This window comes from Plectropomus leopardus, chromosome 17 (genome assembly GCF_008729295.1).
Source record: "Plectropomus leopardus isolate mb chromosome 17, YSFRI_Pleo_2.0, whole genome shotgun sequence".
Lineage (NCBI taxonomy): Eukaryota > Metazoa > Chordata > Actinopteri > Perciformes > Serranidae > Plectropomus > Plectropomus leopardus.
In genome coordinates, this window is record NC_056479.1 from 5,322,088 (window position 1) to 5,341,069 (window position 18,982).

At 38.1% G+C, this 18,982-nt stretch overlaps 2 protein-coding genes across 2 annotated transcripts in view; both read right to left on the minus strand.

Annotated features, from left to right (window-relative positions):
* Nucleotides 1-12,832, minus strand: part of taok2a (TAO kinase 2a) — a 29,138-nt gene extending 16,306 nt beyond the window's left edge. The window contains 2 exon segments of the mRNA XM_042504607.1: nucleotides 4,433-4,573; nucleotides 12,363-12,832. Coding sequence (XP_042360541.1) covers nucleotides 4,433-4,564 — 132 coding nt within the window. The 5' untranslated portion in view covers nucleotides 4,565-4,573; nucleotides 12,363-12,832.
* A 1,819-nt stretch (nucleotides 12,833-14,651) lies between these two features.
* Nucleotides 14,652-17,908, minus strand: LOC121956354 (heat shock 70 kDa protein 1-like). The gene is given in 3 exon segments (XM_042504522.1): nucleotides 14,652-15,765; nucleotides 15,768-16,797; nucleotides 17,746-17,908. Coding segments are annotated over 2 exon segments (1,920 nt in total). The 5' UTR covers nucleotides 16,776-16,797; nucleotides 17,746-17,908; the 3' UTR covers nucleotides 14,652-14,853.
* Between the last annotated feature and the right edge of the window lie 1,074 nt (nucleotides 17,909-18,982).

Here is an 18,982-nt window from a genome sequence, read left to right on the forward strand (position 1 = left end):
ATTTATGAAGGGAATTTCACAGAAAGACCTGACAGCACTCACACAATTTCCCACTTTCACACCTGAAAGCTGCCCAGTGCATCCACAGCCTGACCTTACTGATTTCGCTTCAGGGCAACTCAGAGGTTTGCCTGCCAGTGTTGGGATCAAGCCCACTTCTCTAACCTTTAGGCCACCACTGCCCTCAATTTTAACATTTAGCAGTAACCCTTGATTATATCCAACTGCTGTAACAACATCTGTTTTTCACCTCAGCTTTACATATACTTTTTAATTTTCTTTTTTTTTTGCTGTTGTTTACTGGTGTACAATATTTGGTGCCATGACTATTTTATGTTATTTTATCTGTTATAATTGGAAATCCCAATTAAGACACTGTTTAAAAATAAACTTGATTATATCCATACATATGTATTATCCACATTTACAAGCAGCAGGTCAGCAATCAGATTTTCCCCCAATTCTGCCCTCCTATTTAAACTTTACTCTGAAGGCATGGATTTGGTAACGCAGTGTGATCATGATGCTTCCTGATTTTGTGGAGGGACAGGATTGATGATGCAGTAAGAGGACAGGTAGAGAAAGAGCACACAACTTCCTCACATAGTGTTTAAATATTTAAAATGCTTACATTTTCAAGGAAACCTAGTAATTTGAGTTATCTTTTTATACCTGTACACATCATAACAGAATATATATTTACATGCATATCTCTTTTCAACCTGTTCTCTTTACATATACATTCACCACACATAGACATATTTAAATTTCAGTATATACAATTCGTTAGTACTCTCCTGCCCACCACAGTATTTGATTTGATTTGATTTGATTTTATATTTTAGCTGCTGCTCTAATTTGGGTCTTTGATTTTCATTAGATTTTGTTCTTTTAAGTGATTTCTCTTTATTTGCTTTTATTCACATCTGTAAGAGCAAGGGGAGGCAACAATAGTGTATTTGTGGCACATTTAACAATAAAGAATTTAAAACTTCTAGAAGCTACTCTGTGAGAGTTTTGCTCTTAATTTAGATAGATTTATTCTAAATAAGAGGAAGCATCTCAGCATATCTCTCATTTCATCCAGATGCTGTGCTTTCACTGCAGTATTGTCTGATGTCTTTGTACTACACATGCGTACATTTAAAACAAAGATTAGAAACATGTACAAGAAACTGCTTCTCTCTAAGAGAAATCAGGCTTCTGTAATCCCTCCTGATTACAGAGACAACATTTACATTACGTTTTGGAAATCAGCTTACTGAAGAAAGCCGACAGTAACCCGGTTACTCAAGTGCATGTAAATGACTGAGAAAAAAGATGATCATCTTTGTGGCCACAGTCCAGTACAATGGCCCAATCCAATGGAAACATTCACCTTAATTATGGCATTTTCTTTAAAATTCTGTTTAAATAACCTTTTAGGACTTCACCGGGGAAACTAACCATGTAAAAAGGAGGCTTTACTTCTTTAAATAATTTCTTTTGTCTTCTCCATCGTTGTCACGGTGTTTTTAATTTTTTCCCCGTCAATTAAAATGACCCAAATTTTGCATGATTACTGCTGTCAATAAACAACTTCCCCTAAAAGCATCTTTTTGTCATCATTTCCAGATTAAAGAGTGCAAGCTACTTTTCACACCACTTGGTGGTGCCAGAATATTGATCCAACATATTCAGAGAGCTGAGGACAAAAGAAGTACACAATGATCCACTTATCAACCAAACTAAATGATTTATTCCTGGATAAAATACTCATATTTTCATGAATCTATTCCAAGTGCTTAATCCTCCAAAAAGGGCTTAATCCTAAATCCCAAGTGAGGATGCTGCTACAGACACCAGATGAAGTGCACTGAGATGACACCGACAACATGAAGTCCTGCTCCAGACTCTAAACAACTAAATGATGCATCACTGCTGTTTCTACAGAGGATAATTCCCAAATAAAACAGCATTAAACATGGAGCCAGAAGAGCTGCCCAACGCTCTTTAAATCAGGTTCCCTTAAGCTTTGACTGTTGTTGTCGAGGGTTGTTTAAGGTCATTTGCTCTCGCTGACACACGCATACAGCCTGAGCTCCGAGGAAACACGGTGTAAAAGCTGTACCACTCTGGCTAAATTGATGCAAATTGATGCACACCGTCTATTTTTGTAGCACATCTCTAATGGCCTTTTAAAGATCCTCTGAAACTCAGACATTCAGCGAGAACACTGTGGAGGTGTTAGTCTACCTCACAGCCGCAAGAATATTTTACAGGTAGAATGAGAAACACAGCTCAGTAAAAAATACACTGTGTTCCCACTGTTTTCATAATTAGGTGGGGACATTTTCACATTTACAGTTTCCTTATTAATTATAAAATGCAGATGAGATGCAATTTCTGTCTTTCAGAAATGCGCACAGAGTAACAGTGGTTGCTGCTCAGGCCTCCTGGGCTCAGTCAGTGTATATTTTTTTTCAACAGGAAATACTGGAAAAATCAGATACAGATCTAAATTATTTAATTTTCTTCACCATTATCTCCACACCGGGCTGCAGGAGCACCACACAGAGTATCTGGTTGCTTAATACTTGCTCACAAAACAGGAAACTCCTAACAAACAAACAGAGGATAAACACAGTCTAACTATTTGTATACTGGCTCTGAATCCAGATCTCTATACAACTGTCCACTAAAGCTGGGCAGTGTGGAGAAAATACAAAAATCACAATACTTTTTAATTTTTACATACTCCTTTAAACAAATACTTAAATACTGATACTGAAACAATATTGTAGCAGGATTTCCCACACATTCATTTATTTGTGACTGCCTGCAATGATTAAAACAGCTGTCGCCACAAATAGATTTTCTATTTTTGGAACTGGGCCGTCATTTGGAGCATTGTTGAAATAAATATATATGCTGTTTAGTTATTCATTACGCCACACTCTCAGAGCACACTTTGAGCACAGATGGAGCAGCAGAACATCAGGCGCATTAAAAACGAAATGTTACCCTTCATTCTGCTGGGTCTAAATTAGGGGTCGACCGATATTGGCTTTTCAGGGGTGATACCGATACCAATATGTGAAACCGATATGCAGTTACAATAACAATAAAAATCTTTGTCAATATTGAGAATTTTGCAATATAACATGCTCCAACACAAAACTTTGTTTAAATGCCTTTATAAAAAGTTGAATTAAAACTAAAAAAAAATCAAATACAGAAAGCTATTGTCCGGTCTGCAAGTTAAAAACTGCTGCAAAGGAAAAAAAGAACTCATGGAGAGTTCTGCTTACGCTGCTTTCCTGGACCCGCAACCCCTACCCTCCTCTATGTCTCACTTAATAAAGTTTGTTGCGCTCATTGCAACTGTATTCATTGGTTGTTGCAGCCTCATCTTGCATAGCTTTCTAGCTACATACGTGATAAATATCAGCAGAAAAATGGCCAAATCACAGCAGGCTTGGATGAGACTGATGCAGTTGTGGCCACAATAAAAGCTCAAACTCTACAAGTTCTCTGATTATAAAAAACTTAAAAATAGCTGTTCCTCGGGAACACCATCACAGCTTCCTGACAACTAAAAATGACTTCAGAGGGTTGGAATTGGAAAACATCAGCCACCACTGATCATGAGAGCAGAATAAAACTTAATACTCCCCCAAACTATTACACACAAAACTGGCAAAAATATGCTTCATCAGAACTATCTGTCGGCTGGATGAACAGCTTCGGAGGCCTCCAATAATTTGTGGAATTTTTCAAAACCGACAATTTGACGTTCACACCCACTTCACACAACGATTGGCCAGCTGTGTGGAAGTGAGAAAGGAAGCAGGGTGGAGAGTACAACACCGAGAATGTCTTCCAGAAGAGACTGGCAGAAAATGTGCTCTGTCATACCCATATTTAAGTGACCATTACATCTCTCTATGATGGCCGTCTTTTCACACTGCCTTCAAGCGGCCACTCAGAACACTTTTGTAAACACTAACATGAAGACATCAAAAGTCAGAAGTCATCAAAAAAATCAATTATTTTTATTACGCTGTATCTCATTCAGATGATCCAGAAGATACTGAAGCCTCGAGTCCACAAAGCAGCCCACTTCAGTTAATAAACGATATAGCATTGCATGAAACAACAGATGTTTTTTTATCGTCAGATGATATATTTCGTCATATTGCAAAACCCTAGTTTCAAAGGTACCACATCAAAATTTTTTGGTGGAAATGCAGCTATATTAGCACCAAGTTTCACTACCCAACCCTGCTCAAAACAGCTATTTTCACATTTTAAACACTATTATCAAGACATCAGCAAAAAAAAAGTGCATTCTGTCTTATTATTCGTCTCCTTCCCAGATTATGCCCATTTGTAGAGGCTGTAAGACACACGGGACCAAACAAACAGTGAAGGAATATACATCACTACTCACAAAGTAAACGGCTCCGAAGCTGCCATGACCAATCTCACGGAGGTCAGCGAACAGCTTCTCTGGGTCATCTTTGCAGAATAGGTCTGCCACCTCGGGGTCTTTCAGATTGCCCGCCCGTGCACTTGAGGGCATGGCCAGGGCCTGGAAGACAGTGAAGATCACAGGTTAGTACTGGGATACTGCAGGAGAGACACTGAGGTTAAAGGTCATAACAAGGAGTAACCTTCAGAGCCTCAGTCGGATTGCTGAAACAAACATTTTGACCAGTTTTCGACTGATATTGGTTTTTCAGGGCCGATACCAATACCAATTATTAATAGTTAATGAGGCCAGTAACTGGTGTTTAGAACCACCATGCATTTAATGACAATAAAAAAATCTTTCTGTCAATATTTAGAATTTGGAATATAACAAACTCCTACACAAATCTTTGTTTAGATGCCTTTAGCAAAACTAAAATTTTCAACATCATATACAGCAAGTTCCCAGCAACTTTTTTTATAAAGTCAAGTGAAAATTTAAATTAATAAATAAAATTTTTTTAGAGGTTTTCACGAAGTAAAAGGTCCTGCCAGCACTTTCTTTACACTTTTTAATTAATTAATTTTAGCGGCAATCATAAAATAAAGCCCTGATACAGATAATCTGCAAGTCTGATAATCTGTTGACCTCTAATTTTGACTACTAAAGTATTCCTATTATGCAATTCGACACTCAATTTTCTGCTTTCCTGGTTACTCGAAAGCCTAATTCTGTGTGATTTTTCACAGGAGCTGAAACAATCCATGAGTCAGTCAACAAAATCAGTCAGCAACATTTTGGATTTGAATTTATTAATCATGGAAGCTGAAGTACCAGACTGGTTCCAGATTTTGAAATGTGAGGATTTCCTGTTTTATCGCATCATGACTAATCAGATCTCTTCAACACTTCAACTGCTGGTCAGATAGAAGGAGCGATATGAAGACATCACATCACACCTTATTTTAAAAAATCGGGTTACTTTGTTTCTGGGCTTACATTTATTTCTGATGTAAAGAAACCTTTAAAAACATCACAAATGTGAATACTTTCTGATTGATGTATTGACAGACTTGGAGTCATAGCTGGCTCCAATCCTGTGTTTTGATTTTTACTGAAGGAACAACCCTTTGGTTTATATTTGGATCGTTGACTGTGTGCCCATTTTGTTTTTGAAGTGATGTGAAGCGTCTGTTTTCCACTTCAGTTGGGCAGAAACCCATCTAATTAATGTGTTAAACACGGTGGAAAATGCATTCTCGTACTCTTGTAAAGTGACCCATTTGCAACACCCCCTCATGTGCACCGAAATCAGAGACTTTATCAGCCTCCCCGTAATTCAGAATCTTTGGTGCATGTCTCAAGATTTCTGTAATATTTCAAGAATGTCATGACTGGCTGCTTTTGGAGTTATCATGAGCTCTGCATCTTTGTAGTGATAGAAATCAGTCTTTATCTCCCACTGTCCATCTATCCTGAAGTTGGGACATGAACTTAAAACTGGATGTACCACTGTAAAGGTGAGAGAGAGTTAGAAAGTGGGGTAATAATACTGAGGAGGAGAGTGACAGGAACAGCAGAGAGTGTGTGTGTGTGTGTGTGTGGGGGGGCAGAATGGCAGCTGGTTTGCACAAAGTGCACTTCAGCATGAATGGATTTCGATTATTAAATGTTAGTTTTAGGGCTGAAACTTGTGACGTCAATCACATGAATGCTGTCAACAGCTTCCAAAATAAGAAGACATGGTAACAGTCAGCTTTCTAATGCATGGACTTATTTAGTGTCTTTCTTTGTGTCATAAAGATGCAAATTACAATGAAAATATATCAAAAAATTGAGCTAATGCTTAACTCAAGAACTTAAAATATATTTACTTCACGTACATTTAGATAAACGTACTTACGGCATATAAAAATCTTCTTTATGGATATTTAGATATAAAGTTAATGAAAACAAATGCATGTGAAAACAAATGTATAGTTCTAAAGAAAATACTAGTAATCATGGACCCAAATAACTAACGAATGCAAATATTACTGTGACTATAAACTGTTTATGACCGAATAATCTTTTATTTAAAAAATACAGTGATTTAAAAAAAATGACCAATTAATGATCTCAATAATAATGCTTCATTATCATATTATGTTTTACAGATTCTTTGGAAAATGTATTTGCTGATATCACAAAACCTGTCACGAGACAATAGTTCAATTAAATTCAGGGACCTGCAATCAATGAGACCTCATCAGTAAGTATCCTTGTTGTCTTTCTCTCATGTTCAAGGAGCACTTGAACGGAAATGATGACAGATGTGCCGTACGAATTTCACAATAAAGGCATGTTTTCTCTTTGCATCATAGATATTGATCTTTGATGATTGAATCGATATAATGATCAAGATCAATGCATTGTTACACCCTTAATAGGCCAATTGTTTCTGAGCAACCTGAGTTACCTGACAAACTCTATTACGCTGAGTGTTGTTTTTCGCACAGATTTCACTTAATTAATAGATTGCCCATGTAATTTTATTTATTTATTTGCTGGCAAGGCTTTTGTTGCACCTGCAGTGGTGTAGTGTGTAAGGTTGTAATAAGCACTGCATCGCTGTCTATCTTAACTCTGAGCAGGGCAGAGAAACACCATGTGCTACATTGAAAGCAAAATGTGTGACTCTCACACAGAGCTGACATGAAATGAGTGCTCATAACTTCGGTAAATCACGTTAATCATGCTGCATTTTCATTTATGGGGTGAGGTGTTTCAGCACAGGAGCAGAGCCCTTGCTAGGAGCTCAGCAAAGTGTTGAGACAGACAGATAGCGGAGAGTTAACCAAAGCTGCACTCCTGGTTGCTGTGCATGAAAGTAAAACCACCTGTGTGACACCTGACATAAATCAAAGGACGTGATTGGATTCTATAGGCTAAATATAGCCGATCCCAATCAGTCAAAGAATGCCCAGTTCAGTCTCAATACTGAGCTTTAGGATCCAACCGGGACATCCCTAAGAATCATTATTAAAAAAAGACCACTGAGTCATTTGTCATAATAAAAATTGAGAATGAACCATTGGTGTCCCCTTTTCAAGATAAAATTATTGTTTGAACAACACTGCAGATTTGTTATCTTTTGATCAACTAATCAATGACTTGTTTTAGCTCGAGCTGAAATATAAAAGCGCCTTTCTTTAAAAAAAAAAAAACATGAACAGCCAACCAGTGGGCCAAAAGTAAAAAAAGAAAAAAAAAAAGAAAAAGAAAAGAAGGGATCTTCACACGAATGTAATTACATGCATGACACTTGTGTTGTCTCATGCATCTGTAGATCAGAGAGCAGCAGAAAGCCTGACTGACAGAAACACAGTTCCGCACCATCCAACTCAAATCAAAGACCGGTATAAATAAACCCTTGATGAAGAGCCAAGCTGAGCTTCAAATCAAATCTCCTGACTAAATCAGCCCCCTTGAATGTGATCTCAGCCTGCACACTTATTGACAAATGCAACATCATTTCATAATGGGGTTAATGTAGCTGCTCATCTTTAAGTGTCAGCTGCAGCCCTGAGGAGACCTGGCAACATAACCAGGCCTCTGTGACTCTGAATACATGAAAACAGACCCTGAGGGTCATTGTTTAATGCAGGACTGCGAGGCTTGTTCCTTTTTAAGCGCTGCTGCTGTTTAAACGCGCTAGTAAATCTGTGCTAGACGAGGAGACACATTCCTCCCCCTCTCCAACTCAACATTTATTCGAAACGCAGTGAACCGATTTCCAATTATATACTGTGTGGCACTCTGTGGCCTGATGGTGTTTAATCCAAGACAAGGAGGCAGACGGCGGCAGCTACTGTCTCAAAAATGTGAAAGACAGAAATGTATAGAGCAAGATTAGTACGAGACACTCTAAATGATACAACCGTGGTTTTAATCTGATAATGGACCTTTATTATGTTCTGTTTCCTGTTCTCTATCATTCCACACTGGACATTTTCACAATAAAAACTGGCACGCCATGAAAATAACTGTGGCTTCAAATGGGGTCTTGTAAGCTCTGTCAAAAGTCCATATTAACCCGGTGTTGTTATATTCATGACTTACTGGATATTTTCTGACAAATAATGTTGAAGAATTTAAAGTGTTCTAAGGACTGTTCCTATTACTGTCCACCATTTTCCTCAGCTTCATGTCATAAAGTAAAAACCACCAAATAATTCACAATTTTTCGAAATGAGAATACGTCTAGTGGTATCTATTTTTGTCATTTTCCAAGGAACAAGGCCATTCTCACAGAGCTTAAGCAGACAACACTGGGGGAGTTTCCCCCAAATCCTATGTGGAATAAACACATGCTCATTTAAGCTAAATTTGAAACCAGCATGAGACACTAAAAATAAGAGATAACGGAAAAAGGGAAGCAGAGCTTCAGACAGTAAAGAGTGACACAAAATTTGGTGTGTCAGTGGCGCCGAATGACCAAGATCACATGGTTGAGCTCAACCCTGACTGGGAAACAGTTTTGAATAACAGAAGCTCCTTGTTGTAAATGGGTGTAACATTCACACAAAGTTAGTAGTGGAGCATTTTAGCACCGATAACCAACAACCCAAAAACTACATTGAGTTAATTTCTCATTTTACAGTTGGGTGACACACAATGAGGTCAGAGGTTTCTGTTAAATTAAAAACATTAGTGCCGGTCCAAGTGTTCTGAATGATTCCAATATGCCAGAAAAATTAGAGAAATTCCTATAAAAGGGTATCTACTATGCCCATTTTCAGGTTTGTGAAAGTAAGAATGCAAGTGTAGCTTAAATATGCACCTCTCTTTTATTTAGATGATGTTTTGACCTTTGGGGTTTCTCCAAGATCAACAGTAAAAAAATGTTGTTTTTGGTTACTTTTCGTTTTTTATTTGTTTCTTTAATATTCAGAACAGTCTGGTGCCTGAAGTTTTTGCTAACAGAGATTACATCTACATATGTTTACCTAATTATTTGAATCTTTGGCCACGTTTAACATGAACATCTGAATAATAACTGTATAATACATGAGAGAAAATGAGGAGAAGCATAAAAAGTCCCCTCTAAATCTATGTTTATTGAGCTTAAAATTAATTGATAGGCAACCTGTATAAAGAAATACATAATCAAGGCATATAGAATTACATATATACATTTTTAAAGTTTTTTACTTTAGCTTTTACATTATCTTCCAAATACAGTAAGTCTCTTCATTAGATCCATATGCATAACAACACTAACTTATAAAATAAATATATATATATATATCTAGCCGGGGTTCTTTGGGGCAACATGTAAACACAAAGAATTTCCTCCAGTTCGACTCAGTGTCCTAACTAAATGCGACGTCGGCGAGCTTCTGTGACAAAATCAGTTTGATTGCATTGTTTTCTCTTAGAATGTCCTCAGTGTCCTGAGCTTAACTTTTGTCAAACGCCCTGTTTCTATTTATTCCTGTCGCCTGCTTCAAAAGTGCCTCAGTGGACAAGGAACGGATGATTCATGAAGTTGAAATGATGAGTTATCTATATGTTAACTCATTTCACAACAAAAACCTAAATTAGGTGGCAGCTGGCTACAGAGAGATTGCAAGCTAGCTGGAAATTTCTGATATGTCCATTGCTAGTGAGAACCTACTTTCCGTTGGCTGCATTGTATGTCATTTCCAGTAGATATCACAATATAAAACTTGTGTTTTATGTTTAAAAAGTACAAACGTAGAAAGATAGCGAGTACTCATCCGTCTTTTAGATGGTTGCGTCTCTAGTATGATCCAGTGCACGGCTGATGGGTACATGATTTGTACCTAACAGAAGTGCACATTTAACAGATTCAGTGTTTCGTATTGACCACATTGTGCATTGACCACAGAGATTTAAAGGAGCAGTGTGTAGTATTTATGGGGCTCTAGCATTGAGGACTGAAGACTGCAACCAGCTGAAACTTCTCCCATGTACCAAGCCTGACCTACTCTGATAGAATTCTTTCAGTGTTCATTGTTCAAGGCGGTTTTTACCAATCTTTCCACAGAGGTCTCTTCCTCTCTAAAACAAGCAGACCATGTGATTAAACCAGTTAAAACACTGAATAATGCAATTTCATATTACAAATCAGTGTTTTTTCAGAAGCTGCTCATCACAGAGGGGTCGCTAACTATGGTGGCCGAGGCCCTATTAAGAACCAGTGTTTGGTTTGTCTGTTCTGGGCAACTGCTGAAACATGGCAGCACAAATTGGCGAACTCCACAAATGAGGACCGGATCTCTAGGGGAACAAAAACATAATTCTACTTTCCGGGTGATTATACACTATAGAAAACCTACTCCAGGTTTTCTACACATTATTCATTTGCAGCAGCTCACCAAGATTAAGACATCTGCTGCCATAAATAGGATTTCTAATTTTGGAGATAAGCCATTCATTTGAAGCACTGTTTAATTATATACCATTAAATTATTCCTTGCACCACACTCTCGGACTGCAGAGCGCACTCAGGGCACAGATAAAGCAACAGATCATCAGGCACAGCTAGAGCGAAACTTAACAGATCACTCTGCTAAGATTAAGAGTTTGCATTCACTCAGATTTTTTCATTTAATTAATTGATCTGATCATCTCTGAATAGATTGACATATCAATTATCCACCCCACAAGTCCAAGGGGACACAGATTGATACAAAGGAGCACACAACTCTCTCTCTATCTGTCTGTCTGTATATATATGTATGTATATACATACATAAATATATAAATAAAGGAATTAAATATATATATATATATATATATATATATATATATATATATATATATGTATATACATATATATACACACACACACACACACACACACACACATATATATATAAAAACTTAAGTGTGCTGAAAAACTTCAGACGTGTGAAAAATGTGCTGTTTTTACCTGCGGTCTCTCTGTTGTAGCTGGCCGAGCATTTTCTTGTTTTATTAAGTTATCACCGACCTGTTCCACCATTAGAGACTGAACTCTGCTGCCTGCTGTGCACTACTTACTCAACTCAATACAGCATCTCCTCATCAGAAGCCTCTGTAATTTGGCTGTATTGAAAATCATACCGTCTGGATTTCTAAATACCATGGTATTTGGTAATACAGTAATACTACCAAACTTGGTCTGAAATTTTAAAACCCCCAAATCTGCCCCACCCACACATTCCCAGTGGCTTTGGGGCAAAGTGGAAAAGATTGAGCATACAGTGCGAGGGTACGAAAAAAACGTTTTGTGAGGTTTGGGGTCCACTTCTTGCCCCTCTTTGCTCGGCCCTCCACAGTAGCTGCTGGATAGTGCAGTGTTTTTTTCCGCTTTCACTCTGTTCCAGGATGTCTAGTCTTAAATGTGTAATCATATATTTTTCTAATTTTTCCCCCTTACCTAATTTAGTATGAAACCTACAACTTTAGGCAATGTGTGTGACTCTGTTTCTCCTGGCATGGGCCTTAAAAAGGCTCTAATAATGTCACATGAGCAGGTGTTGTTTCATATCTAAGCAAACACTAAGCTGTGTATGTGGATTTCAAATCCTTTGTTAGATTTCCCTTTAAATATATTTGTTTTTTGCGAGCATAGTATGATTTGTTTATTTGCCTCAGTCCATGTATACTCTCTTTGTGTCTGACAGTGCCCAATCCTACAAACAACTATGTACTACTGTTGCACAAGCTAACACAGTGTTATTAATATTGTATATCTTTCACTCTCATTTTTAGAGATATTGACAATAAGTATGTGATTGGGGTATTGGGCTATTGTGTATTGTATTTTGACATTTACAGTCGAGAAGAAAGTTGAAAAGCAAACCTATGTACCAACTAACCAGGCGAGCTAAGTAAATGTAGCATTAACATTACTTACCGCGGCTTATTGTGGTTCCGCTCTGGCACGAAAAACAATCGTTAGCAGCCAAGCTAACGAGCCTCTATCCTCATAGCCCGGGTCTCCTCTCTCTGCGGACAATCAACACGACGTTTGGCCCATTTCCACCGAAGTCCCGCTAGTGAAATTAATTTACGGTTTCCTAATTACACTGCTAGTTTAGCCGGCTCAAACAGAAGCTCGGTCAGTTGTCCTCTCGTACGTTACTAGCCTTAGCTAATTGGCTAGCTTAGCTTCGACAAGCTAACGTTAACATTAGCTGTTGTACGGGGTGTGGCTGATGTTTCTCTGCGCTGCCCCACTTCCGAGCATATTGTCCAGTTACAACTGACCTTTTAAAAAATATCTTTTCTTAAAATCCGGCTTAATTTCTGCGCCTCATCCTGATAGAAGGCTTGTTTCTTACCCCGTTTTTGTTCTTTGCTAAATACAAGATGGCACAGACTGGTGGGGCGGGACCATAGTGACCGGACGCTGATTTGTTCCATTTCCTGTGAGGTTTCCGCTTCACAAATAAAAGGGTATAAATAAATCGACCTAGATAATGTGAATAATGTAGTACAAAGGCTCGAAGGCTTGATTTAATGATTTTTTTTTAACAAGACTCCGTATATGTTGGCCACATTTCATAATGCTGAGGAGAAGCACTTAGTTGCAGTGGTGGATGGAGTACTCAGGTATTTTAGTAGTGATATGGCATCATAATAACAGCAGGCTGTACAAGTAGTAAGGGACTGTTCTTTATTTGTCAGAGGAGATATGTCTTGGGTGTGATTTTTTTTTATACTCACTGAAGTTACAAATACATAGGCCTACATGACCCTCCCTCTACCATAAACGACTTGTTAGTGTATAAAAACATTCTATTTTATGTATCAAAATTAAATTTGAAGACGTAATCCTGAAGTCAAAAAAGTCTTGGTTTTTCACTCTTGTCATGCATGTCGGTCAATTAGTTTTTGGCAATTTTTTTAATGAAACGTGATTTTGATGAAACATCACAACTTTAAGCTCGGATTGGTTTGTGGGTTTTTTTTCTGACAGATGTGTTTCTTATGCATAATATATTCCAAGGACTGTCAGAAATTAAAAAAAAGTCCAACAATGATTTCTGTTTTTAAAGTTTCCGGCTATCATAAATGGTATATGTTAAAAATTTATATATAGGAAGATTATAGCAATCGGGTGGTTGCTTTTAATTAAATAAATTTACAGTATTTTTTTTTTAGTATCAAAACAAACGAAATGTGTCTATCTGTTGTCATAAAAACGTAAGTCAGGCATTTTCTAACAATCTATTTATGAAGGAAGATTTATGGGATTAACTGTTCATAGTACAGCTTGGAAGAACAGGGTATTATAATTGGCTTGTAAATTCAAAATTGGCGCTAGAATAAATTATTATATTTTATGTCTGATCAGCACAGTCTCCTAGATCGCATTATTGACATTATCCTCATTAAATTAAGCATGTTTTATTTATGAATTTATTGAAAAATAAAATGATAATTGGTGGAAGCACAGTTTCCTAAATGAAAAATGAAATCTTTGTATTGTGTCAGACAACAGTGAAGTAATCTGTCAAAGTATAAGTGCAATTGTACATCTAGTGGTATTTATACATACTGCACTTCTTTTTTTATTAAGAAGCCAGATGCTTTAACCTTTAATATTTGGATTTGTAAGGATCAAGAGTTTGAGTAATGTATGTTAATTTAAAAAAAAACAAAAAACAATATCATTATAGGATATACCAAAGATTGTGTATCCTGTAGGGAGTACTCTGGTTTGTTTGAAGGGTCAGACTATCAGTAATCTTTGACTCTATTTATGTTGAATTCTACTGACTCAAGTGTTTTAAAGGAAAAGGACCATCCATATTGTTACCAGCCCAAGTTCAAAAGCCACCACATGAGATAGTATGGAGGTGTATTAGTAGTGCTTTAGAGCAACACATACAACGATGCATTTCTCTGGGACGTCCCTGTTTGTAGTTGTAGGTAGGTAGGTACTAATACACATTATACATATTCAGAATGAGTGAAGGCCCTTTATCTATTTTTTTTAAGTACGTTTTATCAGTGTAAATATTACATTTCTTTGTCTATGTTGTTTTCAATTGAGTATTGATCATAGTGGATTTGCAAATCATTGTGTTTTACATGTATTTATGTTTTACACAGCATCCCACCTTTTTTGGATTTGGGGTTGTAAATTAACTATTAACTGAAGATGTAAACCAAAGAAAAGACAAAACAACAATATAAATTCTATTTATGTTTTATCTTTATTGCAATGTCCAGCAAAGCAGAGGTGAAAAGTACATGAAGATGACACCCATTACCCAAAATGTTAAAATCTTAACATCTTTTTTTAAAAAATACAATTATAAGAAAGCATGAAAACAAATAAAGTTACAGTTGTATTTTAAACAGTCCCAGTGAAAACAGAGTCTATATGAAGAGCCATTTTAGTCCACCTCCTCAATGGTTGGCCCCTGAGAGCCGGCTCGTGCTTCCTCTCTACAGCTACTTGCAGGCATTCCTCCCTGGTACAACTTGCTGATGATGGGGTTACACACTTTCTCCAGCTCTTTCTGCTTGTGTTGGTACTCGTCTTTATCAGCCAGCTGGTTACTCTCCAGCCAGGTGATGGTCTCATCACACTTCTCAGTCACCTTCTTCTTGTCCTCCTCACTAATTTTGTCCTTCAGGTTCTCATCCTGCACACTGCTCTTCAGGTTGAAGGCATAGGACTCAAGGGAGTTCTTGGCAGAGATTTTTTCCCTCTGAAGGTCGTCCTCAGCTTTGTATTTGTCAGCGTCCTGCACCATTCGCTCAATCTCCTCTTTGCTCAGTCGGCCCTTATCGTTGGTGATGGTGATCTTGTTCTGTTTGCCAGTGCTTTTGTCCACTGCTGACACGTTCAAAATACCGTTGGCGTCGATGTCGAAGGTGACCTCGATCTGTGGGACCCCTCGTGGAGCAGGCGGGATTCCACTCAGCTCAAACTTGCCCAGCAGGTTGTTGTCCCTGGTCATGGCTCTTTCTCCTTCGTAGACCTGGATAAGGACTCCGGGCTGGTTGTCAGAGTATGTGGTGAATACCTGGGTTTGTTTAGTGGGGATGGTGGTGTTACGCTTAATCAGGGACGTCATGACTCCTCCAGCAGTCTCGATACCCAGAGACAGAGGCGCCACGTCCAGCAGCAGCAGGTCCTGCACATTGCCAGAGGTATCACCTGTGAGAATGGCGGCCTGGACGGCAGCACCATAAGCCACCGCCTCATCTGGATTGATGCTTTTGTTTAGTTCCCTGCCATTGAAGAAATCTTGCAGGAGTTTCTGGATTTTGGGGATTCTGGTGGAGCCTCCCACCAAGACAATGTGTCGTGGATCTGCGCCTTGTCGATTTTGGCGTCCCTCACGGCTTTCTCCACCGGCTCCAATGTTCCCCTGAACAGGTCGGAGCACAGCTCCTCAAAGCGAGCCCTGGTGATGGAGGTGTAGAAGTCGATGCCCTCAAACAGAGAGTCGATCTCGATGCTGGCCTGGGAGCTGGAGGACAGAGTTCTCTTGGCTCTCTCGCAAGCTGTGCGCAGCCTCCTTAAGGCTCTCTTGTTCTGACTGATGTCCTTCTTGTGTTTCCTCTTGAACTCTTCCACAAAGTGGTTGACCATGCGGTTGTCAAAGTCCTCTCCACCCAGGTGAGTGTCTCCAGCCGTGGCTTTGACTTCAAAGATTCCGTCATCAATGGTCAGAATGGACACGTCAAAGGTTCCTCCACCCAGGTCAAAGATCAGGACGTTACGTTCTCCAGACTTGCTTTTGTCCAGACCATATGCGATGGCGGCTGCTGTCGGCTCATTGATGATCCTCAGGACATTCAGTCCTGCGATGACACCTGCATCTTTTGTCGCTTGTCGCTGGGAGTCGTTGAAATACGCTGGTACTGTGATGACTGCGTTGGAAACCTTTTGGCCGAGGTAAGACTCAGCGATCTCCTTCATCTTCACCAGGACCATAGAGGAAATCTCTTCAGGGTAGAAGGATTTGTCCTCTCCTTTGTATTCCACTTGAATTTTGGGTTTCCCTCCATCTCCCACCACCTTGAAGGGCCAGTGCTTGATGTCCGCCTGCACCACTGGATCATCGATCTTTCTTCCAATCAGTCTCTTGGCATCAAACACTGTGTTGGTGGGGTTTAAAGCAACCTGGTTCTTGGCTGCGTCCCCGATGAGCCTTTCAGTGTCAGTGAACGCCACATAGCTGGGGGTGGTCCTGTTGCCCTGGTCGTTGGCGATGATTTCTACTTTTCCGTGCTGGAAAACCCCCACACAGGAGTATGTGGTGCCAAGGTCAATGCCAATCGCTACGCCTTTAGCTGAAGACATCTTGTTGATCTGAATTGGTGCCCTAAAAATGCAGAAACAAAAAATACATTATGAATCAATAAAATTGTGCCCATCCTAAATTATTTACAAATATTTTACTTTGATTTCTTATTTTATAGTCTTAAAAAATGTAATTTTCATTGTTGGCCAATGATTCAGTGCTTAACAACTGGGTAAAACGTTTAATTAATACTTTTTCTTGAAATATCAAGAGGAAGTTAGAGACTTTATATAAATAACTAAAATTTATTGAAACAGGACAGTAGATTAATTTGACTATCAATGGATTCTAAACTTGACAGTTCTTTGGATAGAGGTTGGTGGAGCTTTAAATTTGCATGAGAAAAGGCTTCCTATTGGTGTAACATTACAATTTTTGTTCACACAATTAAAATATTTGAGTGTGATATAAGCCCAAAGCATTGAATCATTTATTGCACAATGTACACACTGTACACTAATTGAAGGCTAAGTTGGCATTTTTTTGTGAGGAAGTTTAGTTATGAAAAAACTCATAGTGGAGACTGTATTTTATTCAAAGACGCTATAATAAACACTTTTCTGTTTGAAGAAACAAATAATTATGACATAGCTTCAAAACAAAAAAACTCAGACTTAAATTCGAGAGAAAAACTAGACTATACAACTGTAACTTACATAATTCAAAGCATAAACTCTACATTTTTTCAAAAAGGAGTTTATTGAAATGCTAACTTGGAATAAGAAAACTCATAGTGGCCGCATTTGACTAAAAGACTATAATTTCTATTGTGCGCACGTCGTTATGAGGACATTTTAGCTCAAAACAATGTGTGTGTTAACACATAGGCTCGCTGTTCAACAAATAGCATGCCTGAATTACATTAATGTCCGTTATTGCTACAGTCTGAAACTGGCTTTTTTTCTCAGAGTTTGAGGAAACGTTCACTAAGCTAGAAAAACAAAACAAAAACGGAAGCAGCGTACTTACTGTCGTTAAAAGATGAAAGTGGAAGAGAATAGAAAGGGAGATGGTCTCGGTTCTGTCGCGTTGATCCTCTCGTCTGTGCTCTTGTAGTCTGAACGCCGGTGACTCCACCAACGTTTCTTTATACTCTCCTCACTCCCCTCTGGACACTTCTCCATATTTCTCGACTTTTCCACCATGCTCCAGAGCGCTCCAGCAGAGGCTCTCCACTGACTGTTTGGTCCAATCACAGAGCTGAGCGCGGACGCTCGGCGTCATGACGTAACACGGGAGCGTGTTACGTGTTACCCCAGAAGCCTCGTGAAAGTCCTGGAGAAACAGAAAGACTTCACTATCAGGTTAAAAAAATATTTTTGGCTAAACTAAACAAAACTTGAACTTAATAAGTGAGGTATAATTTTCTCCTGCTATTATGAAAGACTACAGAGAAGTGAAACTGACAATGAATATCATTAATAATTGAAACATAAGAAAGAATGTAGGTTATTGGAAGTTTCTCACTTCCTATGTTTGAACGCCTAGTATCAGACATCCAATACATGATACAATTTGTATGGCAAAGAAATTGATACAAGACAGTGAAAAACAGCAGGTATTTCTAAAATTTAGAAGCACAGAAATAAACCCAACAACTGCATTTAACCCTTTCAAACCTGAGCAAATAAGCTTGATTTCTTCAAAAACATGGGATGAGGTTGATGAGCAACTTAACTAGAAATGATCCAAAAATTTGCTGGAAATTGGTAAAAAGTTACAAGAAAATTACCATAAAACAGGCAACAAAAAAGAAAAGTAAAAACAAGAAAAAGAAAATAACCTCAAGAAAGGCCTTAATTTTTTTTCCTTTAATATAATTTTAAATATATAATCAAGAAAATTCTGAATATAGTTTTATAGACATTTTACCTATTTCTTAATTATACCTTACAATCCCCCCAAGCTGATCTTCGGATCATTTCCTTGACACCTTTATGTTCCTGAAAAGTTGTTGATCGTGTTTTTTCCTGTTTATATATATATATATATATATATATATATATATATATATATATATATATATATATATATATATATATATATATATATATATAATATGTGTGTGTGTGTGTGTGTGTGTGTGTGTGTGTGTGTGTATGTATGTATGTATGTATGTATGTATTTTTATAACAAAATCAAACCATTTCCTCTGGTTTCAGAGTTTTAAATGCTCGGGAAAAGGATCACAAGCAACACAGGAAAC